General features: G+C 37.3%; 1 protein-coding gene across 1 annotated transcript in view; it reads left to right on the plus strand.

The window, feature by feature from the left end:
• Window positions 1-3,407: 3,407 nt before the first annotated feature.
• sec24b (SEC24 homolog B, COPII coat complex component) overlaps window positions 3,408-26,571 on the plus strand; it is a 31,493-nt gene continuing 8,329 nt past the window's right edge. The window contains exons 1-21 of the mRNA XM_088344829.1: window positions 3,408-3,674; window positions 6,687-7,253; window positions 8,340-8,468; window positions 8,560-8,685; window positions 9,011-9,091; window positions 10,743-10,903; window positions 10,982-11,166; window positions 11,256-11,358; window positions 12,749-12,875; window positions 12,960-13,069; window positions 14,993-15,105; window positions 15,181-15,299; window positions 18,013-18,068; window positions 18,137-18,343; window positions 18,406-18,529; window positions 18,608-18,766; window positions 18,844-19,017; window positions 20,667-20,777; window positions 20,882-21,057; window positions 23,792-23,929; window positions 24,015-24,119. Of these exons, the coding sequence (XP_088200955.1) occupies window positions 3,581-3,674; window positions 6,687-7,253; window positions 8,340-8,468; window positions 8,560-8,685; window positions 9,011-9,091; window positions 10,743-10,903; window positions 10,982-11,166; window positions 11,256-11,358; window positions 12,749-12,875; window positions 12,960-13,069; window positions 14,993-15,105; window positions 15,181-15,299; window positions 18,013-18,068; window positions 18,137-18,343; window positions 18,406-18,529; window positions 18,608-18,766; window positions 18,844-19,017; window positions 20,667-20,777; window positions 20,882-21,057; window positions 23,792-23,929; window positions 24,015-24,119 (3,165 nt within the window). The 5' untranslated portion in view covers window positions 3,408-3,580. The remainder of the gene's footprint in view (window positions 3,675-6,686; window positions 7,254-8,339; window positions 8,469-8,559; window positions 8,686-9,010; window positions 9,092-10,742; window positions 10,904-10,981; window positions 11,167-11,255; window positions 11,359-12,748; window positions 12,876-12,959; window positions 13,070-14,992; window positions 15,106-15,180; window positions 15,300-18,012; window positions 18,069-18,136; window positions 18,344-18,405; window positions 18,530-18,607; window positions 18,767-18,843; window positions 19,018-20,666; window positions 20,778-20,881; window positions 21,058-23,791; window positions 23,930-24,014; window positions 24,120-26,571) is intronic.

Here is a 26,571-nt window from a genome sequence, read left to right on the forward strand (position 1 = left end):
TGTTGTCCAAGTTTACAAAAAAAAACCTTATTTCACTATTTTTGTGTAATCTTACTAATTTTCAATATATTTAAACTTGTTGTTTAGTAAAATAAGAAACTTTTGACCTAAAATAAGCTTAATTGTGTCATCGAGCAGTTCGTTTGCTCATTTTAAGTATTGTGTTCTTAATCTTGATTCAAGTACATAAGCATTTTTGTATAGCCCTTAAACACAGAGTCTCAAATCTGCACAAGGCAAAACTATGGTAGTTACAACATCCCCTGATCTCAAACCTACACAAAGGCAAAAAGTTGTTTTTAACCTTGTGAGGAAAAAAAGAGAAACCTTAAAGCCTCAGTATGTAGTATTTGACCACTCGATGGCACAAAAAAAAACACAGTGTCATGGCAAGCAGCAAGACACCAGACAAACACTGCATGGATTCCACTGAGTAATGGAAATACATATTTCTCGACCTATGATTAACATTGGAATGACAGTTGGTCCTGTATGTATTTTTTCTTAGTATTTAAATTAATGTTTGTTTGTGTTTACTGAATGAACAATTTTTTGTACCACTACAAAGCGCTTATATATGGGCCGCGCTTATATATATATATATATATATATATATATATATATATATATATATATATATATATATATATATATATATATATATATATATATATATATATATATATATATATATATATATATATATATATATATATATATATAACTGCCTTTCCTGGTAACTTTTTGTATTGCCAGCTCGGTGGCCTTGGGGGTATGGCGCCCCGAGGCTGGGAGGTTGTGGTTCAAACCTCGGCCGAGTCATGCCTAAGACTTAAACATTCGTAGCCGTTGCCTCCCTGCTTGGCGTTCAGCATTAGGGGTTGGAATTGGGGGGTTTGGTCACCTAATGACTCCCAACACCTCAGTTGGGTTGAGCGAGGGGGCTGGGAATCCCCTCCTCTGAATCAGTCTCCCAAAAAGAGTCAGAAATGACTCTAGCCACCTCCCACTAGGGGGATATGGCTGTGGTATATGTGTATATATATATATATATATATATATATATATATATATATATATATATATCCATCCATTATCTCACCGCTTATCAAACACACTTTAATTCTAGAGCTTATGAATGACATATATTTCCTGTTGATGATATCTATGTATTAATTGTTATTACAACATCCATTGCAGCCTTGTCATCCTGGAAGGGGGATTACCTCATGTGCGGTCCCTTCTCAAGGTTTCTTAATTTTCCTCATGTTGAGGTTTTTGAGTTTTTCCTTGCCCCCATGTAGGTCTTGGATCAGGGTATGGTGTAATAATAGTCCGGAGTTTGCAATGATCTGTGGTCTGTCCAGCCATTTGAGACTCCTTGTGATTAAGGGCTATACAAATAAACATGACTTGACTTGACTAGGGTTGCAGGGATGCTGGAGCCCATTACAGCTAGACAATTCACACCCATATATATATATATATATATATATATATATATATATATATATATATATATATATATATATATATATATATATGTATATATCCTCCCTCATCCCTCTTCCAGCCACCAGAAAAGTAGCAGGAACACACAAAGAAAACATATTATAGGGTCAAAATTAGGGCTGCACGTTTAACAAAAATCTAATCAATATCGTTTGCATCTTTGCACGTCACGATGTTTAAACTCCCCGAAACAAAACAAGCACAGAAATGCACTGTTCTTGTAAAATCAAAAATCGCAATACAGGTCCAAAAAAATGCAATTGGGTTTTTTCTAAAATCGTACGGTCTTAGTCAACATTGATCATATGCTACAGATTTAGAGATAAGATCTTCGGGCCGAAGCATTTGTGCTTAGGGCACCCAAATGGCTACCCACGGCCCTGGAAGCAGGTTCCCTTCGAGACGCTATTTTTCTCTTGTGACTGCTCAAAATGCAGTTTTAAAGGCTTCTGTGCTGTTGAATTTCACTTTATTTATTGAGTATAAAAAGCTTCAAATTGTTTTGCATTGCATGTTTTTCTTTGTAGATTTATATATATGTTTTAATTATGTTTCCTGTGTTTTTCAGTATTACTTTTGCCTTTTTTTCCTTTTTATAAGCTAAACATAATAATTCCTGATAGATGGTAATATATCTATTAAACAACAACAAACAACCTGGGGAGACATGTGGAGGCCGAAAAAGTAACTTTTCTAAAGAGTCGAAATTCCTAACGAAGTAGATTTGTGTCTTTGAAGTGATTTTTTTTTTGTTTGAAAATTTCTTTTTTGTTTTAAAAAACTTATTTTTGATTAAATAGTAAAGACAAAAATCTACCTCCATAAATTCCAAGCTCTACAAGACACAATTTGATTAGATTTAATGTATTCAACTCATGTTGTTATTGATATGTTATGGTTTTGTTTACTGTTTATTGTCTTGCACTTGAAGTGTTGGCAAGATCTGTAGCTGGTGAGGTGCAAAAAAGGTGACAAGGTTTTAGAACACAACTACCAATCTGTTCTTTTCTATTCAACTGACTCGAATCCTGCTCAGAAAATGTCAACTCCTTTGACATACAGCAACTTCTTTTTAAAGTAACGGAACTAATTGCCTTTCCTAGTAACTTTTTACTTTGACGATGGAGTAATTCAGTAACTAACTCATTTACTTTTTGGAAGAAGTAGAGAGTACCTATGACAAATTACCTTTTGAAAGTAACGTGCCCAACACTGGATATTTCGTTTTTCCATTACAGATAGTTTTGCAATAGTACTGTACAATACAAAGAATTGGGTGTAATGTGGGTGTTTGTACGGAAGATGGGAGTAATGCAACGTTAAATATTACCCCAGATCAAAACGACTATCACCCCATTTAGAATATGTAGATTTCATAGCCAGAGCTTGATTGTTTCACGCTAAATCAAATATATTAGTTATTATGTTACAGATGTATATTTCAATAAACCACACTCTTGCTGACTTTTGATTTTCGAAGTTTATCATATAGCAGATGTACACTTTTCCCCTTAAATATATACATAGATATATTGAAAATGTGTCACTCAATTTTGAATGTGAGCGTGTGTTGAAAAAAATATGTTCTGTACATATATCAAAAGTATTTGTGTTTTTTTTCTTTACGTGCTTTTAATCAGGTGCCATCTTGGACTTTGGTGTTGTGTTCGCTTACCGTTTTCGAGTCGTATCTTACACAACATATTTCTTCCACTAGTAAACTTTAAGACTAACTTATCAAAAACACAAACAGTTTAATATTTTTAATCTCTATTTTTCTTTATAAATTCGATGCGTATGTTTGGTTGAAATCCACCCGGCGTTCGTGTTGCTACATTAACCCGAACAATTTAATTTACGATTGTTGTGGAACGCACCAAAAGAACCAAGATGGAAATGGGTTGTCAACATCCTGTCCCCGGAACCGTCCGTCAGCTCTGCCGCTGACCCGATCACTTATCCGGTGTCCCTCTTCCCATTTGCGCCCCCTCACCCAGTTCACGGCAAAGACAGTTCGGTGCTGTTTGGCACTCATGTGATTTTTTTTTTGTGTAAAATTTCGTGTGCGATGTCAGCACCGGCGAACGGCCACCACGGCTACGGCCAGAATGCGACGCCGACACCGAACGGCGGATCAGCGCCTCCTCCTCCCCATCCAAATGGTAAAGCACTCCGGGTGATGCGATTAGCAAGCTACCTGGCCTGTTGCTTGCTAACAGTAAAGAGAAAAGAGTATTTGCTTCCAATCTTCGTTGAAAACAACAACATGTGGTATTTTATTTGTGATGATTTGAAGTTAAAAGCCGGTCAGACTTCCACATGCACCACTTGGATGCTAGCAAATAAAAAAACAGATGCTAACATTTAGCCTAGCGTTAATGGACGAGCAATCCTGCAGTTTTTGCACCCCAAATTAGAAACTTAATTTCATAATTTGTCATTCCGTTGGCTGTCCACCCTTGTCATCTCCACTAAAATGTCAGCGCTGTCAAATTTGTCCAAGCAGCATGTCGAGCTGCTGAGGCAGCAGCTGCTGATAAAGCTTGTTTGCAGCTAAGACTACATTTCTCGCTTCTGCTTTGCAATCATATATGAGTTATCATTGAAGTCTTTGTGCTGTTGTATTGAGTTTACCAAAGCAATCAAAGAAGGTGCAAAAGCACCACCCTACTTCTTTGGAGATGCTTTAAATGTGAGTGCTAGTGCTCATATTTTCATAAAGAACAACATATTGAAAGGTAGGCACACTGCCATGATCTTGTCTTGTTTCAGGTCTTATCCAGAAATTGTTCAGTTGGAATTGTTTTTGTTTCGATAACACTGACAAGTTATGACACATGGAGGAGACTGACCGTTTTTGCATTTTGTTTAAATGGGAGAATTTACAATTAAAATGCATCCAAAATTTGTCATCAGTGTAACTGTTTCCTCCCAGGGTCATCCCCACCTTAAACAAGCACACAAGACTGTGAAAAACAGCAAATACATCTTGCTTATGTATAGGGAAATGAGTATCCATATTTTATTTCTCAACTTATTTTGGAAATACGTCGCTGCTTAATTTCATTGCACTACTATCTAATGCACAACGTGTAACCTTCTAAATATTTTTGCCTCTTTATCCTTCTATTCTTTTTTAAATACTGTTTTTATGTTAAGTCTTTATTCCATGTTTATCACGGGGTCCCAGTTTTAATCTCATTGTAAACAATATTCACTTTGTTATTATCAATATAGAGCATTCTTATTCAGTTTTTTATCAAAGTCTTAATTCATTATTTCCTGCATACAGGCATTAAAATGAATAATAATTTCAATAATAAGTATATGTGGTGCAACAAGGGTTGCTGACTAGTTAAAATGTTATATTTGGGGTTTTTTATGTTGTGTAATTCGTATTTGATTGACTTGCTCAATAAATGATCCTTAATGTCAACAATTAATGATCATTTACTAAGCAAGTCTCACTAAATTACGTGAGATCCCTTTTAACACATAAATACAAAATAACATTGCCATCAATTGGTACTTTTCAAGAATCATTGAACAAAACACCATAACTGTACCTTCCAAAACAACACACCTTGTGTAGTTTGGTATCAAAATATACAAATTGACATCACAGTACACTTTTAAGTTAGTCCAGCATAACATTGCATACCTCACCCAAGGTCCTATTTGTTGCTTATGCTAACGGACGACTCACTCGTACTATTTCACTTTTTGTAAACTTTACAGACATCACAAACAACCTTTACAAACATCCATCTATCCAATATCTGCACCGCTTATCCTCAGTAGGGTCGCGGGGGTGCTGGAGCCCATCCCAGCCATCTTCGGGCAGGTGACACCCTGAACTGGTTTCCAGCCAGTCGCAGGGTACACAGGGACAGACATCTCACCGTCAAAATAGATGATAAATGTCAGTCTCAACAACACCGTTTAATTGTTGACATTAAGGATAATTTATTGAGCAAGTCTCACTAAATCACGTGAGGTCCCGTGAGACTTGGCCCAAGCACCCTTCTCTGACCTTTGAGACTATGCTATCTAGTGGTAATATACTGGTACTTCTCTGACCCCTTTCTGACATTCAAAACTCAATACCCTGAAAAAATAATAATACACTTGCCCTAACAGTCAAATACGGAATACACAACATAAAAATCCCCCAAATTAAACATTTTAACTAGTCAGCAACCCTTGTTGCGCCACATAGATAGATAGATAGATAGATAGATAGATAGATACTTTATTCATCCCCGTAGGAAAATTCACACTTCCAGCAGTCTACCCCGTTGTTTATTAACAGATGAACATGATGCCCTAGGGGTGCTTGTAGCGAAGTGGATGACGTCACGCCAGTCCAAAAATTCGACATCCCTGCGGCATATACCATTTTATACTTCGATAATGTGTGTGTAAATTGAGTTTTTCCAGTGTTATACTTTGTCAGTGCTACTCAATCTTTCGGAAGCTAGGGCAAACTTTTTTTCATTGAAAAAATTCTCAAATTACACCAAATGTTAAAAAAATATATAATTGTCAGCCTGATTTTATATTTTTACAAACTTTGACAATAAAAACTTGCTCTCATCAAAGAGTATAGGAAATCATTTGCAGTGGAGTTCTTACGGGTTAATAATTTTGGTAGCTAATGGTTTTAAATTAATTTTTTCCTATTCTTTCTATACTCTTGTTTTTTTTTTTGGTTTTTTTTTCGCTAAATAAGAAATAATACATAAAATGAGCACAATTATCTCCTCGTGAATTTTTCAGGCAGTACAATTTCAGACATGATCTTCAAACAAAATGTATTTATCCAATATATAACCCGAGAAGATGATTCCAAATGTCATCTTTTGATACAGAAGAGTAATACGAATAGTTATTTTACTTCACTTGATGACTACACAGAAACTCAAACACAGCACACTTTTTTCCTAAAACTTTCAAATTTGTTATAAACTGTTGGCTGAAATCGGACAATTTATCGCGGCGTACAAGACGAGATCAAGGCACACTGGTTGAGAAACACTGTATGATATGACATTGTTTGATCGTGTACAAGTTAAATGTGTGCAGTCATTCAATAAGGCTTCCCCACTTTGGCAAGCTGTTCTAAATTTCTATTTTTTTAAACATGATTGCAACAAATTCCTTTTACCTTCCAGGTCCAGTCCAGGCATACACTGCCACACATCCCTCTTTTGGTTACTATGGAGTCCCACCCCAGCAACAGAATGCCCCCACTATCCTGTCGCACTCCACCGGTGTGTCCGGCAAAACCCCTGTCATAAACAATGCCCACCATGTGAACAACTACTACCCAAATCATGTAGCACCCCCGCGTTCTGCGCCTCAGCAAAACCCTGCCGGTATACAATACTCGCCGCCAGCCAGCGGTTACTACGCACAATTTCAGCAGAATCCGCCTCATGCCGCTTATTATGGACAGACGTCATACCACGGAGCTCCAGCTCAGTGTCAGCAGCAACAGCCCACTTTGTTGCCGGTGTCAGCAAGCGGTCCAGGGACTCCGGTCCACCCTATTGTATCTTACCCGTCTCCGCCAGGAACCAGCCAGTATGGAACACTTGTCTCCTGTCAGGCTGCAGGAGCAATGCAGTATAACAATCACCATGTGGATTTGAATACTACCGCAGCAGCAGTGCACCCTGGGTACAACGAGGCTCTTCCCACTCAAATGGCACCAGATGTTAACGGTCAAAGAAGCGCAGGTATTAGCTTGTTTTTAATCTATGCTTTAACTTTGCACTGTAAAAGAATGTTGACCTATTGGCAGAAAATCCTGGGAATTTTGATTATTATTTATCCCATCATATTTCAAATTGTTTTAGTAAAATAACAATAACATTCTTAAGGTTGCAAATTCTTGAAATTATTTTTTTATAATTTTAATTTATTTTAGTCTCTTATTTACTCATAAGCTGGAACAATGTAAAAACATTATTTTCCTCTTTACTCAAATAGAAATACTATAAAATAAAATAAATCTTAAAATGGGAAAATAATTGCTCTATGAGATAATTTTCTCATTTTAATTTTGTAATTATTAAAATAAAAAACATGTAAGAAAAATAATGCTCAATTTTAAGCTATTTTTCACTATATTTTCGATGGAATATCAACATATTTTTTAAATGAGGAAATTTGTTTTTGCATTGTCTAACATGAATTTTAATTTGACAATTTTTAGATTGGATATAATGTTTTATTGTTTTTCTATGATAAAATTCAAATTCATTGTTTGTTTTTCCCAGTGGGTAATGTGACATTAATTAAACAAACTATTCACACTCAGGTTCAAACCTTAATGGGACGGTGTGTATTATTTTTCACCTCCTGGTGGTAAAACAAAAACCCAATTCATGAAAAAGAACCATATTGATTTAAATAATGAGCAAAAATAGATTAACTATCATGTAAATGTGCATTTAATACTTGTAGATTGAGTAGTTTTATGTGAAATGCTAAGTACTGAAGGGAGCTGACATATTTGTAAAATGGTGAAGACCACACTTTGAGTCTTTGTGTTTGTACTCTTTCTTGCACTATAGCGTACAGTGACATTTTAGTGGTCAAATAATACACTCTGTCCCTGTAAAGCAAATTGAATTCTTGGGTGAATCAAAAAGGTTTCTGTTTGTGCAACAAACCATCTCATTTACTGGTAGAACACGCAAACCTTGCTCTTAGGAAAGCCTTATAACTCAATCTATAACTGCAATTACTGTATATTCAACGTCACCCTAAAATGTGAACACTTTTCAATTGTTTTTGTTGTATTCATATACCTACTGCAGTCGCAAACCCTGGACACCAACAATACGGCCATTCTCGAACTTACGACTCTTTCAGCGGCACAAACGGAGTGCAAGCGGCACCGGGAACTCCCGCTACTTCAGTAAATTCCTCACCGGGCCACCATCAAGGTAAGTAAAACATTGTGTCCATACTTTAATAAATTCTGGAGAAAATCCCAAATGGTGAGGAAATGTTCCCTCTTCCTCTCGTTTTCACCAGGCACGCAGTATGGATACGTCGCTAAGAGCGGCACTAGCTCGGCCCCGGATCCAACCACAGAGCCCTCGTCATCTAGCTCAGAGGAAGATGACGATGAAGACGACGAGGAAGAGGATGAGGAAGCCGGTTTGCTTTCCTTTTTGATCATTTAAACGTTCATCATTCTGTTTCTGCCGCTTAGCAGCCCAATGGCTACCTGTTGGAGCGATTCCTCAGGCCTCCCGGCTTCCTAAGCCGACCGGGCCCGATAATCTTCGAGTTTATTTGCGCAGTCTAATTTAGTTATCACTATTTGGCTCATTATTTTTATGACACTTGCTTTGTGTTACAGAATCATCTGTTTTGTTTAAGTCAAGCCATTTTATTTAAGGATTTAGATTACAAAGGAAACACATCCTTAAGTAAACAATGAACAACAAATAAAGGGAAAACATAACAAAATGCTTTTCAGGAGGCGACACGTCATCTACTACTGGCAGTGCGTCACCTGTGCCCAACAGCTACGATTCCCTGGAAGGAGGCAATTATCCAGGTTGGTGCCTGGTCAAAAACACTCTTTTACCTACCACGCTTGTCCGATAGATAGATAGATGGATGGATTGAGCCAATGACAATAATTGATAACTATATCAGAGTTGTTTCAGTAACTTTTAGTTTTAAATACATGAATTTTAATAAGGCAGAGGTAGGCAATCCAACATTTTGAGCCATAACAGACCCTCCCAAAAAACAAATATATGGAGCTGTAAGAAAATAAGTTTTATATGAACATATTTTTACATTAGAAGAATAAGGGTATCAATACATAACATTAAGTCTATTCTAAATATTTGTCAAACAATGAAAAGCATTGGGAATGTGTCATAATGTTCAAATAATAATTGCGTCATCACGTTATCGTATTTATTCGTGTATAATACACTTTTTTTTTTTAACCTAAAACGGAAATTTGGGTGAACATCACATACGATGTTTTACGGTAATATATTTCAGAGTTAGTGCAATGATTGATCAGTCCGAAAATATCGCTGACCACAGTTGCAAAATATGGAATGCAACTGGGGCAGCACGGCGAGGCAGTGGTTAGCGTGTGTGCGGCACATTTCTGAGGTCATGAGATTGAACCTCCTGTGTGGAGTTTGCATGTTCTCCCCATGCTTGCGTGGGCTTCCTCTGGGCACTCCGGTTTTCTCCCACATTCCAAAGACATGCATGTTCGACATGCCGGTCCAAATTGTCCCTAGGTGTGAATGAGCGAGCGAATTGTCTGTCCCTGTGTGCCCTGCGACTGGCTGTCACCAGTCACCACCCCCAGTTCAGGGTGTCCCCTGCTCGCTGCCCGACGATACATGGGATGGGCTCCAGCACCCCAGCGACCCTACTGAGGTGCAGATAATGGATGGAATGCAACTGAAATCAAACCCGTGCCACGGCAGTGATAGCGCTAAATCTCAACCACTAGTCAAACTAAAAGGCATTAGATTTTATCTTATCACACTTTTTTATGGTACCAGAGACAATTATTAGAGAATGGAGAACACAGTGGGTCGTCCTGAAAGATATTAATAATAAGCATGGAGAGGGAAACAACTATATTGCCCTCCCTCATTTCTTCCCTTTTCTTTATAAGTTTCTGTAAAGCTCCAGGAAGCTTTTAGGGCAGCGCCAAAGAGCCACACGTGGCTTAAGAGTCGCACGTTGTCCACCCCCGACCTTAAGTGTTAAAAACAAATATTTCAAATATTTAACTTCAGTACTCCTTTTTAGTTAAAAAAAAAGTGTTGTCCATACTTGGACTGCATAGATAAAATATTATCCTGAGTCCTAAAACGGTGTTTTTGTAAGTTTTATAACTTTTTATTATGAAATTTAACAATTTAGAAAAGTTAGTAGTGTATTATTTTGTAAAATTATAACCTCAACCTATAGACAGTAAACTGAACAAAAAACATCAAGTTTGATAAGTTGAAGTAAAAATAATCAAATTAAAGGGGATCTTTGACCAATTTTTGTTATTGGACATGAGAGGGAAAAGTGTTGACACCTCTGACAGGTAATATTTCCTCTCATAACATCAAAACTTTATTTCAATGAAATAAATTTGCACAATATGTACTTTCAGTCTCTATTTAAATGTTTACAATATTTATTTTATTGAAAAGAAAAAATAAACTCTCATACAGATTGTACAGCACCTTCCACCAATATGACCAATCAAGCGCCACCCTACAGTAGCTACGGTTACCCTGCCGTGCCTGCTTATGGGCAAGGTCCAGCATCCCTCACGCACTCTCCAGCTTCTCAGGGACTGCTTGGACCCACCAGTTATCAGCAGTACTCACAGGTTTGCTTAGATGGATCCTCGGAGGTCATGGAGATCGCAATATACATACCATACTCACTTTGCCTGTTTGTGTTTAAGCCTTTCCCGAACCTCTCTCAGCTGTCGGCGGCTCTGGGGGGCCTGAGCGGGGTCCCTGAGTTAGAGGTAGAAGCTCTCAGGCCTCTTAATCTGCTGCAGGAGAGGAACTTGCTTCCCCCAAGACCACTGGAAGCCCCCGAACCTAACCTGAGTTCCGAACTGAAGAAAGTGAACTGCAGCCCGCAGTATGTCAATAATTTTGACTGCTTGCAAAATTCTGTGTATGAATAAAGTAATAGGATGCAAATCAACTCGCTCCTTGTCTCTCTGTAAGGACATTCCGATGCACACTGACCAGCATTCCTCAAACGCAGGCTCTGCTCAACAAAGCAAGATTGCCGCTTGGCCTCCTCCTTCATCCCTTCAGGGATCTTCAGGTAGGCTCTCACTTACACAAGTACAAGAGGATACTATCAAAATATTTTAAATGTTTCAAGTTTTGGATTAGCGACGAATGATTTTCCGAAAGACAAAAAAAGGAATAATATTGACCTGCTTCTCCTGACGTAGACGGATAATAACTGATATCATATGGTGTGAGGGCAAAAATCTTACCCCATTGGGAGAAATTTGTGCTGATTTAAAATATTATTTTTCTTATAGTCTTATCTTGTTTTTCTTGTCGAACAAGTTGGCTAAGTATCTTTCTCATTTTGCTGTATTTGTGACTTGTTAATGTAGTAAAATAAGAACAGAAATACATGTTCAATAGAGATGATTATGCTATTATTCGATATTGTTTTAGTGATACGCTTAGTTTACTAGACAATCAAAATAAAGAGAAGATACTTCAATGATTTTTAACATGCAACGAGAACAGGAGAGGACTGTACAAAAACCCTCAAGATGCAAAAATTCCAATCTGTTCTAAAGGTCCTCCCGAGTTTTTTTTTTTTTTTTTTTTTTTTAAATCCCCAAGGGTGCAAAAGCAAGTCTGTCCTAAAGAGTGTGGAAATAAAAAAGCAACATTCGTAGCCAATTGTGACAATTATGTAAACAGTCAAAATAATGAACAGCAGTGAGCAGTAATAGTCAAAATAATTAACAACCCTGGCATCCTTTGCAGGTGTCCAATAGTAAAAAAAATCACCTAAATAAGTTATTTTCTTTCCTTTATTACTATATGTTTTAACTATATATTTGAAAAGAATATACAACCATTAATAAAATAGGCAAAATTGTCTAACATGGCAGATTGGGGATGATTTTGCTATTATTCTTTTTATAATCTCAGAAAATAATAATTAGCATTTTCTTTTCTCATTTTATTTGAGAAATACAAATATTTAGCCTTAATCTGAACTTTTTTTCAAAGAAGTAGTAAGGATATTTTTTTTGCAGTGTATTAAAAATGTATTTAAATACACTAAAATGATTATTATGTGAGTTATTTGTTGGTAAACACACATCCAAAAATTAATACCTGCACGAAATATGATTTCATGGATCCATTAATTGGTCCTTTTTTTGGGCCAATAATGACATTTTTTTCCCTCTCATATATGTTGTGTTTCCCTATTTTGGAGTTTACAACTTGAAAAACCAATGAAAATGTGCTCAAGAAGTAGGTGTGGTTATTGTGCAAATAAGCCCTATTGTTGCAGAAATTCATAAACGGTCACTCCAGAGTCATAATTGTGCCATTGAAGAAGTCAAATTCATTAAAAATATTTGCCTGTTAGATGTAACCAAATAACATGTGTCATGTCTTACCCAAGTGGGTCACACCAATTTGTGTAGTAACTAGTAATGCATGTTTTGCTGCAGCAATTGCCAGTCATCACATCCAACACAATAGTACGTTGTCGTTACTGCCGCACGTACATCAACCCTTTTGTTACATTCCTGGACCAGCGCCGGTGGAAATGTAACCTCTGCTACCGGGTCAATGATGGTACGACAACATTGATGCAATGATGCTTTATGTAGCTCTGCTGCTTTTTAAGCAGTGCTTTTCCTTTCTTTTTCTATTCCCCAGTTCCAGACGAGTTCATGTACAACCCAGTAACGCGGTCGTACGGCGAACCCCACAAGAGGCCTGAAGTCCAAAATGCCACGGTGGAATTCATCGCTTCCTCAGATTACATGGTGAGAGGTTCTTCCTTGTTCTAACTGTTTTGATTGAAGAAGTCCACAAGGTGGCAGTTTTGCATCACATATAGCTTTTAGAATTAGAGTAAGAGGTAAGATCTTGGACTGCTGACTCAGGAACATGCAATGTGCAGTATCCACGCTTGTCCTCCCTCCTTGTGCCACCAACAGCAGGAAAAGACGAGAAAATAATTATTATAGGGTTAACATCGATCATAAGCGAATTGGAGGAAAAGATCTTGGGTTCTGTCATAAATTGTCAATCATTAATTCGGGCCAGACAGGGCTTTTTTCTTGAGTTTTATTTATTTATTTATTTATTATTTTGTGTGGATTATCTGCCCAGCATGCTCTTACTTTAACTCAAGTAATTTATTGAGATAACTGGATTTTACTTCTACTTGACTAATATTTTTCTGAAGTAACAGTACTTTAACTTATGTAACACACTTCGGGCCGTAGGTGTATTAGACAGATTACTCAATCATAAAGACCATGCTTACCAAACTATCCGTCTAATTCCAAATCACTGTATCCAAAGAATTTTTTTATCCTCAGTGTCACAGTAGAAGATGCACCGCTTCCTCTTTCCACCTCTACGTCACTTACGTCATATACGTTATATACACGTGGGTCAGGTCGGGCTGGATTTTTTAGGCCCGATCTTACCTCTACTAAGAATTGTCTTTATTTTCATTGATAACAACGTGAGATTAGACGTCAAGGATGAACATGAACTAAAGCAGTGGTGATGAATCTTTGACTCAAAGAGCATGAAAACAAAATATTGTATTATGATTTTATTTCAGTGAGAGCCACCCCACACTAATTAAACAACTGTCAAACCTGATACCCATGTCAAAGCTAATTCTATAATGCATTTGATTTCACTGTTTGATGTATGATGATTCCATAAAATATTTTAGATGATAATAATCATACTAATGCCAGAGCCTGTGTCCAATAATATCCTACCTAAAAGGTTTCCCTTCCACAGTTAAGATTTTTAAGATTAATTTAGTTATTTTTGACATTAGTGATAATTTCAAAACAAGGTGTTTGCAAAGTGCTTTTGTAAAAAAGTCACAAAATTCTGCAAATGAGAAGGATACAGATGTATTTACCTTCAGCTATGTGACCTCGTCACAGTTCGAATCAAGTGGTTATTATTCGTCCTACATTCCATTTCATTGATGCTAATCTTCAACATCTTTAATATTTACAGACATTTATCTTAAAAGCCTTCATGCACATCGTTGATCATTCGAAATGTTTTCTTATTGGGCAAACTATATCCGTATTAAAATCCAGGTAATGGTAGAAGACGGATGTCACTCTCTCAACAGTATTCTGATGCATTGCATTTGCCAAGAGACACCAGGAAAAAAAATCGTATTTTAATGTGGAAAAGTGCTACGCTACGGAATTCCTGCCGCTAGTAGTCGAACCATAATTTTGCACTCCTTCCCTAAAGTCGTGAAAAAGTATTTTTTTTTCTCCTATGTGTTAATAAAAGGAGCAACATCTGCCAGTGAAAACAGACCCCTGTATTGAAGACTTAAAGAGAAAAAAAAGAGAAAAAAGTTTGATAAATAGGGAAAAAATGCAGTACCTGGAGACTGGCCCAAGTTGAAAATGTATCAGTACAATGGTTCTATGAAAAGTTGTGCAACGATATTTGTCAGTAATATATTTCTGAGAAATGAAATATGAATACTATTTTTTTATACATAGGCATGATGTATAGATTTTCAGTCGTCTGCGCTTCTGTAGGGCTTTGATGGTCCTGGGGAAGAAACGATCTCATTGTCTTTTGTGTCACGTTAAACACATTGCAAGCATACCTGTTGTTGTGGCTGTTGAGTTTATTGATTTATGAACATCACCATAATAAATCATGAAATGAATTTCTGTCGACAGCTGCGGCCCCCTCAACCGGCCGTCTACCTGTTTGTGCTTGACGTCTCACACAACGCGGTGGAAAGCGGGTACCTGAAATATTTTTGCGAGTTGCTCCTGGAAAACTTGGATAAGTGAGTAGCGTGATCCTAAAGAAAACGCTGTTAGGTGCATCTCCTCAGGTTTTAAAAAAAGATGTTGTTGCATAGGTTGCCTGGTGATTCAAGGACCAAAGTGGGTTTCCTCACCTTTGACAGCAGTGTACATTTCTACAACCTCCAGGAGGGGCTGTCCCAACCACAGATGCTAGTGGTGACTGATATCGAGGGTAAGTCTTAACTTCTTATTATCAGCATTTATTTTTGCTTGGAATATAGCACTTGTATTTTAATGAGACATGAGATGTTTTTTCTTTGCAAATTCAAAGTGTTGTTCATAAATATAATTAGATATCAACAAGGGATTTTTAAATACAATTTAGCTCTCCCTAATTGACATTTGGTTCGGGTTCGCGCCCCGGCCGAGTCATTCCTAAGACTTAAAAAGTGGTCGGCGGCGCCCTCTGTTGGCTGCGGCTGCATCGGCTCGCTACAACGGGTCAGGTGCAATCGACATTTCGTTCTGTGTACATTGTTACACAGAATGACAATACAAGGAAATTATTATTATTATTATTATTTACAGGAAATATTGCAGCTCTCCTTAACGTTTGACTTCAAAGTAGTCCTAAAGGCATCTTATTCTTGGCACGGCTTTCAAAAGACTGATCTTTGGTAGGGCTTGATATAAACACAAATTTACTCTGTCCGGTTCATTAGAGTTTATTTGATTTCAAATCTTTCACCCAATTCAATCCACCATATGAATTAATTCAAATATGTTTATGGGAAATACATTCTTTTTCCATGCCCAATCAAGACATAGTATAAAATCAAATTACAAATTGCATTACATTATTCAACTATAGATTAAACTTTGTTGGGAAGTAATTGATCAAATCATATTGTATATTTTTCTCGAATGCTACTTTTATAACTGTAGTTATATAATGAAAATAAATCCAATTATTTGGAATGGTCTCAAAGTTTGATACTTTGCTATTAATAAGTACCGTATTTTCCGCACTATAAGGCGCACCTAAAAGCCTTTATTTTTTTTTCAAAAGCTGACCATGCGCCTTATAATACAGTGCCCCTTATTTATGGATAAATATTAAGTCGCAAAGTCTTGCAACTAATGCAGCAGCCGCCGACTAGATTTTCCCCCGAAGGCAAAGTAGTCCGCGGTGTATGCTGGGATTTATTTACCGGCGTTTCATTGGCTAACCGATGTATCAATCATCATTTGAATCGATCACTATTGGCTAAAGTTATTCGGAGGTAAAGGGTGCGGATCCTTTTTATCATTTACAAGCTCGCATAGGCTAAAGGCGCAAAACAAAGCCTGCAATTGGCCGAAAAAGATGTGTCAATCATCAGTTGAATCGATCACTATTGGCTAAAGTTATTCGGAGGTAAAGGGGGCCGATCCTTTTTATCATATACAGGCTGGCAAAGGCTAAAGGGGCAAAACAAAGCCTGCAATTGGCCGAAAAAGATGAATGTGAATAGCAAGTTGGGTTGACGGCATAGAGAAAACAGTATTTTACTTTTCTGTACTGTATTTGTAAATATTTTACTCTCCTGGATTTACTACACTCACGGATATAAGAGGACCATGGTTGCACATTATTATTGAACACAACGACTTCGGTGAGCTACTCCGGCTATATATTTTCCCTGTATCTTGTTTCAGACTGAACTCGATGTTTCTGTGATAAGCGGTGCAGATAATGGGTGGAATGGAGTGTCTATTTTTAAATTAAACTCTATTCCAAGTGTTTATTGTCATATGCACAGTAAAGTTGCGAGCTAAAAAGAAAATAGAAACTAAGGAATGGTTGGAATTTCTTGAATCCCAAGACTTTAACCTTCCGAATGATATTTGGAACGATGCATTTGAGTGACATCGTACGGACACCGCATCCGCACGTGTCTACGACACGTATTTGCTTCTTTGCAAGCTTTGTGAATGTTAAGGGGGTAATAAGTTTGACTGAACTATCTGGCTGTTTTGTCGACGTTCCCATTGTAGCGCCTTATAATCCGGTGCGTCTTATGTATGTCAAATATAAGACCAAAAACTATTTTTTCGGGGTGCGCCCTATAACCCGGTGCGCCTTATAGTGCGGAAAATACGGTAATCAATTTGAGGAAAATAGTAATTTAACATCAAAAATACATTAAGTTACTTTTATTAATCCATATGTTATTAAAGGTACAGGAAAATGGACGTGATATATTTGTGCTTTCTGCTGGTCACCACAGTTTTTTTGTAAACGTAGCATTAAAATGGTAAAATTAAGAAAAAGCCTGTTTCAAATACAGTCCAAACACTAACCCTAACCGTTAAAAACATTTCAAAAAATGTCAAAGTCAGCTTTATTGTCAAATGTACATGAGTGTGCAATGAGCAAGTTTAGCTTATTTCTTGGTTTTAAAGTGTTAGTGACGTAGTTCCCCGAAGGTAGTGAGTGTGTGTCCATTGGTTGAAAAAAAAAGGTAGTCAGACTAGGTGGAGTGGGCAACGGGGAGAGAGTGGCTGTGAGGTAGGATGGAAGGGCAGGAAGTGAGTTCAGCATCCTGCCAGCCTGGTGGATGAAGCCTCCCTGCAGTCATCTGGTCCGGGCCCACAGGGTCCACAGTCTCCTGACTGATGACAGCAGGCTGAAGAAGCTGCGGGCTGGTTTGGTGGGGTCTCTCGCAATGCAAAGAGCTTCACTGGTGTAGCGAGAGGTTTGCAGGTCCTGAAGAGTTTATTCGAGCGTATCCAAAAAATGCATGTTTTTGCACATGCCATTGAAGCTTGATCGGGGCTGCAATAATGACTTAAACCAGAAGGTGGCATCCGCAAATAGAAAATTTTCAAATTCTGGACAGGATCTTCAAGACACCAAACCATTTTATTTTATATATATATTTTAGCCTTTTTTTATATTACAGATGTATTCATACCTTCTCATGACAGTCTCATGGTGAACTGGAGGGAGAGCAAAGAGGTAAATTCTCACCCACTCAAATCCCTTTCTATATGTGCACTTCCATCTGGTTCTCTCCTTTGGTGCAGCTGATCAAGGATCTCCTGAGCTCCTTACCCGCAATGTTTAGCCATAGCAAAGAAACGCAGAGCTCGCTGGGCCCCGCCCTCCAAGCTGCCTATAAGCTCATGTCGGCCAGCGGCGGGCGCATCAGCGTGTTCCAGACGCAGCTTCCCACGCTGGGTGCAGGCTCGCTGCAGTCAAGGGAGGACCCCAGCCAGCGTGCTGGCGACAAAGTAAAGAAAGATGCCCCTTCCACAAGACTTGCCCGATCTTACCTCCTACATCATGTTTCCAGGGGGTGCAGCATCTCGGTCCCGCCACAGATTTCTATAAAAAATTTGCACTGGATTGCTCAGGACAACAGATTGGTGTTGATCTTTTTCTTCTCAGCTCTCAGTACGCTGACCTCGCCTCGCTAGGTAGGCTTTTCAACTTTCCAGCATCAAAATGGTGCTTTTTATTGTTGATTTTTTTTTCTTTTCCGTTTTCTTTTCCAGCTTGTATCGCCAAGTACTCCGCAGGCAGCATTTTTTACTACCCCTCCTTCCATCATATCCACAACCCATCCCAGTTGGAGAAATTTCAGAAGGACCTCGCACGTTACTTCAGCAGGAAGATTGGCTTTGAGGCAGTCATGAGAATAAGATGCACTAAAGGTTGCCTTCCACAAATTTGATTGTGTTCTCTTTTTCGGCTGACAATTATCATATATATCATATTTTTTTCATATCAGGTTTATCCATCCACACGTTCCACGGCAACTTCTTTGTGCGCTCCACCGACTTGCTGTCCCTGGCTAACGTCAACCCAGACTCTGCGTTTGCTGTCCAAATGTCTATCGATGACTCACTGGTGGACTCATCGCTGGCATGTTTCCAGGCGGCTTTGCTCTACACCTCCAGTAAAGGTCAGATTCAGGGCGGTTGTTTCCAAACTGGGACCCTATGGCAATTAGCAGCCCCACAGGCCAACATTTTGCGGCCCACAACTAAAAAAAAAAAAAAAAAAACTATCGCTGCTACAATTACAGTATTCTGTCGTTTTTTTGCAGTTAATCTGTTCCTTAACCACCGATATTAAGGGAATTTTCGCAAAGTTAGGAACCATATATATATATATATATATATATATATATATATATATATATATATATATATATATACTTGTACTTATAGCATAACACTATAGCAGTTTCTCTCATCCAGTTTTTTTTTGTGCCTCAGAGCGGCGTTGAACTTTTAGTACAGAGAGGAATGATACACGTGACTACAGTCTTACTTGTTTAGGAAGTTTTCATGTGTTTGGTTTATTTATCCAGGACATTTATTTTCTGCCCCCGTGGCGAAAATTCCACAGTTTGTACCCATCCCATATGTAGTGGATAGAGTGTTGTATCCATCCATGTGTAGTGTAAGTCCATTCTTCTGTAAAGCCACGTACAACACACCATCCAAACAGACAGGATGCAGCAATGAACGGCACTTTAGGAGTAAGAGCAAACAAGCAGATTTTGGTAGTAGCATGAATGAAATAGTTTTTTAATGTCAGAAGCAAAATGCAGAAACTACGTCTATTTTTGTAATGGCGTTCTTCATGCTTGCCCCCCTAATCCGATCGTTCACTAACGGCATATATACGTTTTGAGTTATTTTGTTACTAGTCATGTCAATCATTTCTTCGGATTGCTCCATTCTGCTCTCAGGAAACGGAAGACAATTCTCCGATTGCTTTGAATGTATTGGCGCTCCTAAGCTTGAATTCGCAATGTTCGCAAAAAAGCGCAGAACCAATCATTACAAAATTACCAGCGATGCGACGAGGAAGCGAAAGCCGATCTGCGAAATGACGAGAGAACAATATCTTATTTTGAAGATTTTTTCTTAACATGCAAATACACTCTACAGAACATTATTAATAGAAAATATGTTTTGTTGGGTCGTGATAAATATTTTATTGTTATTCAGTATTTTTTTTTTCATTTAAATTTTAACTGCAAGTTGACTTTTTGCACTGTAGATATAATAAAATCCCGATTACGATATTAAAAAGGAGAATATAATATTTAAAATTAGTAAAATTATCAGTCTACATACAAAAGACTTGGAAATATTATTTAATTTTTTCTATACTAACTATATTTTTTCACCGCAGTGCATTAAGACAAAATACCGTAAAATAAGAGATTAAAAGCACTGCAAATGTATCAACAAAATAAGAAAAGGTTAAGATACTTTTAAAGATGTATCCTTTTTTTTTTCTGTAACTTTTTTTTTTTTTTTTTTTTTAAATTAAACAGGGTTAAAATGTTGCTTAATAACATTGTGGTAAATGCATTTTTGTCAGCAAAATGTGCTGTGTGTCAAGGACCACGTTGTAAAAATATCACAATAATGATTCCGTAGTGTCTTGACTGCTAACAAATTCAGAAAGAATTTATTTTTTGCTCCAACTCACCTGTAAAGCAAATGACAATATGAACTGTAGAAAAATAATTGATGGATGCATGTTAAAAGTCTTCATTCCAGGTTCCAACTTTGTGTCCCTGTAATATTGCAGGTAAGAGGCGTATCCGGGTCCACACACTTTGTCTGCCGGTGGTCAATCAGCTGAGCGACGTGTACGGTGGCGCAGATGTGCAAGCAATTACCTGCCTGCTAGCAAACATGGGTGAGTTACACTTTTAGTGTTTCATGCAACATTTCTGATCAACATTTTTGATCGATGTGCATGTTTTTTTTTTTTTTTTTTTTGGTTTTTTTTTTTTTATAAAGCAATCGACCGCTCCATATCATCCAGCCTGCCAGATGCTCGGGTTGCTCTGACAAACGCAGTGGTGGATTTTATGAGCGCTTACAAGAACAACGTGTCCAACCTGCAGCATTCTGGCCTGGTGGTGCCTGCCGCCATGCGTCTATTCCCCCTTTATGTGCTCTCTCTGCTCAAACAGGTGAGGCTGCATTTTATGAAAAGGCCACTAAAGCAGTGGTGGGCAAACTACGGCCTGTAGGCTGTAGTTGGACCGCCAAAGGATTTAACCCTTTAATAACCACGAGAGTGCCGCTGCCCCTGTTTGATAAGTGCTATTTAAATTCACATTACACCGTGTTTGTGGGGTTAAAAAAGAAAATTCAAACGGTTCCTGAAAGAGGTGAAGACGGGCTTAGGATAAAATCCTTGATTTCAATTAAAATGTATCAAAACACCCACAAGGTGGCAGCAACTTCCCACAATGGATTACCTAACAGGCATTAATAGTGGAGGGTTGGACGAGGGAACACATTCTTCTGGAGAAGATCAATCTCAACCAAAGTAAGTAATGCATATTGTTAATCTTTTTTCGTTATCTGTAAAAAAAATTAAAAAAAAAAAAACAACATTTGAACATTACTTGATTACTTTTGGTTGTCAAATAGGAATTAATTATCGGGTCATGGATCTGTTATTCTATTTTACATTTTTAGGTTTTATTCTGATATTTTTGTAAATTTTTTGTAAATCATAATGGTTATTATTTCAATAAACTTATTTTTCCATTAGTTACCTAACTTCAAGACTAACACATGGCTATCTTTTGTGATAGATACTGCTGAACACCATCCTACATTTAAATCAGTTAATAATATGGACTCTGAGAAAGCACGACCCAAAAACATTTTGGGATATAACTATAACTCACTTCTACTCCATTGCATACGAATAACCTACTCCTCTTGTCGGTTGAAAATAGTTTGTGTAATATAGTGTAACAATCTGTGAAGCCCTTTGAGACTCTTCGTGATTTAGGGCTATACAAATAAAAATGACTTGACTTGACTTGACTATAACGGTTCATATATCCAGTTCATGTTCAGCTCCAGTCTCTCAGTCTTCATTATTAATCCTGAAAAGTCCGTTTTGGTTTTCATTTTAAACTGTTATTATATTTTCTTAACACATAGTTATGGTAGATATTGCCAGATTTAAAAAGTTTGGGTTGGTTTTAAATAAGAGCCAAACATAATCAGTCATAACACGATTTCTGACTCTTTTATGGAACACAAAAACTCCAGTATGATACTTGGTCAATTAAGCTAAGAGAAGCACAAGAAAGAAATGAGCCGTCCTAAAATGACATTCAGTTTTAAACATGTCCCCTGGTTTCGCCAAAGCAAAGCACAAACCCCAAAGCTGTATTTTCTGACCATCATTTATCAACCATAGGACATTTGAGGAAGCAAACCATTCCGATGTTATTATTTTACTTAAAATACAAGCCCCCGATGCACCTTTTAAGGCACTCAGCTGGAAACAAAAAAAAACACAATTAAAAAATGGCACTTGGGTGTCTTTATAGAAGTTTAAACAAGCTTTAGCTTCTTTAATAGAAATGAAATCTGAACGGCAATTTTCAAACCTCAGTTAAACATTTTCATAATGAAATAAAAAGAAGAAAAATACAATTAAATCATTAAACTAATTATTTAGCATGAAGCTAACATACATGTTAAAAAAGTTATTACTTTTGGTGCTGTTGTTATCCTGTCTTCCTTCTTGTGTCCACATACAAACTATTTTTCATTGTGCTCATGGCCAAGATTTAAATAGCTGTCTATGTTTTTCTGTACTTGCTTTAGTAAAATTCATTTTATTTATACAGATATTACATTTCTTGCAATAAAACACTTTTAAAGAAGCCCTTGATGGAATTGATTTATCTATGCAAATAATCAAATTAAGGGTAAATACAGATGATAAAAAAATGGATTGCTCACGTTACATTTTTTCCTTGTGCATTGCCGAGGTATCGGATTTCGAACACTATTGGCAAATGGTTGGTTAGTTGGATCCCTTAACCACCAGGGTCGTTGGGGCACCATTTCCTGTGTTGTGTCTCGGACAGGTACAATCTGATGGCGCTCATCACTCTCCAAACCAACATATATTTCCACCCACTCTTGAACTGGGGACCTGTTGCGTGTTAGGCAAATGTGCAAACCACTGCACTACGGAAACATATCTATCTCTCTATCTACCCTGGTCATATCCCTCAAGATGGGTGACCGACAGCAAGACAAACACATACAAAAACAAAGAAAATATAAAAAGGGAAAAAGTAGCAAAAAAACACAAAAGACATTTTGGACCATTGCCAGCCCAAATGCCCAAACACCCAAACAAGCACCTCGGCACCCAAGTTGGTCATGCTTTCCTCCCTCTAGATGAAACGGGACACAAGAAAGCGGCCATGTCACTCGGGTCAGGGTGACACAACACACTCTTCTGTTCAACAGCAGGGCCCGACAGCTTTCACTGGTTTACCCCTGCCACATCATATAAGTGCCCTGCTCATCCCTTAGAACATGTCCAAGCATCCCACTATCCTTTTACAACACCCCTCCACTTATTCCTGTCACCAACAAGAACCCTAGCTTCCACTATATTTAGACCTCTTTCCAGCAGTGCACTCATAAGACCATCCATCCATGTCAATTGTGGGCTTCCTCTTGGTCTCCTTCCATTTACTTCTGCTAACATATACAGTACAAATAATATAGCAATCAGCATTTTTTTCTCCGGCCCGGCCCACGTGCAAATTACTACAAGCCAATGAGGCCTGCGACCCAAAAAGTTTGCCCACTCCTGCACTATAGTCAATATTTGTATTAATTTAATTATTTGAATCGTCTTTCTTCTCCATTCAGAAAGCATTCCGTACGGGAATAAGCACTCGCCTGGACGAGCGCGTCTTTGCCATGTGCGAGTTCAAAACGCAACCGCTGCAGCAGTTGATGCGAATCGTTCACCCCGATTTATACCGCCTGGACAACATGTCCGACCAGGTGAGTAAGTCACCAGGAGAAAACACACAAAAAGAAAGTCTCATTCGTCAAGTTGATTGCTGTGGCTGTGTTGGGCCTGCTGCAGGGAGCGCTCCACCTCAACGACACTCTGGTCCCTCAACCGCCTCTCCTCCACTTGTCATCTGAGAGGCTGAGCAGAGACGGTGCTTTCCTCATGGACTGTGGCAACGTATGTATTTATTGTATTGGTGTTAAACTGTGAAGCATTCAAATTCTTTTGTTGCTGTTTGTTTCATTCTTCGTTTTGCTTTGAAAACCATCCTTCTGTTTTTTTGTTGAAGCAAGAATAAGTCAAGTCAAGTCATTTTTATTTGTATAGCCCTTAATCACAAAGAGTCTCAAAGGGCTTCACAGGTTATTACACAGACTATTTTTTCAGACTATTATTACACCATCCCCTGATCTGGAACCTACATGTGGGCAAGGAAAAACTATAACCTCAACATGAGGAAAATGAAGAAACCTTGAAAGGGACCGCACACGTGGCATCCCCATTTCAGGATTACCAGACAGCAAAGGATGTTGCAATCACAAATAATACAGAGATATTAACTGCTTACATTTTGTCTGACATTCTAACTAATTGATAATTTTAATTTCATAACTATCTAATGTTTGAACGCAACCAAAAGTATTTCCCTGTTAAGTACTTGAATTGTTTCATTACCCTTTTGTAGTGTATGATATTCAAATTCATAAATCAATTAGTTTAATTACGTTATGACCACATTCTAATATTTGAACAGTACAAAAAAGTATTTCCTGTTAGCTGAAATATTTTGCTTATCATAAGTATTATTTAAATGTTTACTTTTCCTTCTACTAAAATAAGACAAAAAATGACAAAGAAAATGTCTGATCTTGGAGGAGGTGCAATTTGCTCTTAGGAGAAAATAGTTTTCCTTATTTTCTGTTTTCATATTCTTTTAAAAAATATTATTCCCATATCAGCTATGAGATAACTTTGCTTGTTTTTAAGATTATTATTCTTATTTCACCAAAACCTATTTAAGTTCATAATTGAAAAAGTATATTTATTAATTATCTGTATTTTTTCTCCATCATTGCAATATTTTTAATGTGTTTTTTTTACTATTTTTGCGCTTTCCACAGACAACAAAAAAGTTAAATTTACAGTAATTACTGATGGCCAATCATGAAAAGAAAAAAAAATTGACACCTCAATAATGTTTCACAGACCTGATTTTAGAAGTGGACTTAGATTTGTCTTTATTGTCATCAATTATAACATAGTTAAGATTGTTTACAACAAGATTCAAAATTTTAGAAAAAAACCATGTAATAAAGACTCAAAAGAGAAAAAATATGGTAAAGAAGTTCTTAGAGTACGGGTCGAGAACCTGTTTGACCCAAAGAGCTATAAAAGCAAAAATATTTTGTTTTGTTTTTTGTTTTTGAGAGAGCCACACCAAATATTTTAAGACAAAATACGATAAAACCGCCAAAAACTCTTTCCAGATAAAAGCGTGTTATTTCACTGTATGATGTTAGATAAAGTGATAAAATCTATGATTTAACAGTTATGCCAAAAGCCTGTGTCCTATATGAATATACACTTAAAATTGGTCTCCTCATTTTGACTGTTATTTTTGTCCCAGATTACGGGATCAAAACAAGGTGCAAGCAAAGTTATTTTGTGAAAATGTCACAGAATACTGCAATTGAGGATACCAACATATTTACCTTCGGTGCAGATGGTGTTTGGCAAAGGAGAAATAGTGCGTGCTGTGTATAGCTCCGCCCATTCCTACCGCTCACCCAATCAAACTGCTCTACTTTTTTTTTTTTTTTTTTTTGCGAAAGCTTCTCGGTAAAACTTTTGTTTTGGGCTCAAGCTTGTTCTGTAGCGTTTTACCAGAAACTGTCTCAACAATGAATAAAGATTGTTCAATGAGCTTCCATATCATGGCTTATTTAGCAATTTATAGCCACAACGGGGTCTGTTGGTGTGACACTTTGACTCTAAATTGTAGTTAAAATTGTGTCCTTTATAGGGCTGTAACAACAAATGATGACATCGATTAAAATAGAAAAAAATGATTTAAATCGACTATGTAAAGTGTTGGCAACTAATTACACCATCGATTTGTTGCATCACGTGATTTATGCGCTACTTAGTTACATCAATGCAAATAAGAGTGCACACGATTCTATTGAGATAAAGTTGTACCACCAACTTGGTCCGGCAGGGGGCACCAAGACAGTTTTTATAAACATTTGTTAAATATTTTTTTTATTTGAACTTTGCAGCATTACAAACAATATTGGCGTAAAAGTTTCAACTTCGTAGTGTTTGACTGTTTCAGCATGAAACAAAGTTAACAATTTTCTAGGGAATAGAAAATGCTGCAAAGGTACAGACAGACAAATCAGAACGTAACTAAACAAAATACATATAGTAAAAATAAAAATAATAGTAATGACGTGTTGAACTTTACACAAGGGGCAAATTCTTAAGCATATTATACATCATTTTCATATTGGGAATAGATAGATACTTTATTGATCCCCATAGGGAAATTCACACTTCCAGCAGTATCCTTGTGTTGAAAAAAAAAATAAAAAAAAAAAAGATATAGAATACAAAAATACCCAATATA

Source organism: Urocampus carinirostris, chromosome 9, assembly GCF_059441175.1.
Source record: "Urocampus carinirostris isolate Australia breed hairy pipefish chromosome 9, RoL_Ucar_1.0, whole genome shotgun sequence".
Lineage (NCBI taxonomy): Eukaryota > Metazoa > Chordata > Actinopteri > Syngnathiformes > Syngnathidae > Urocampus > Urocampus carinirostris.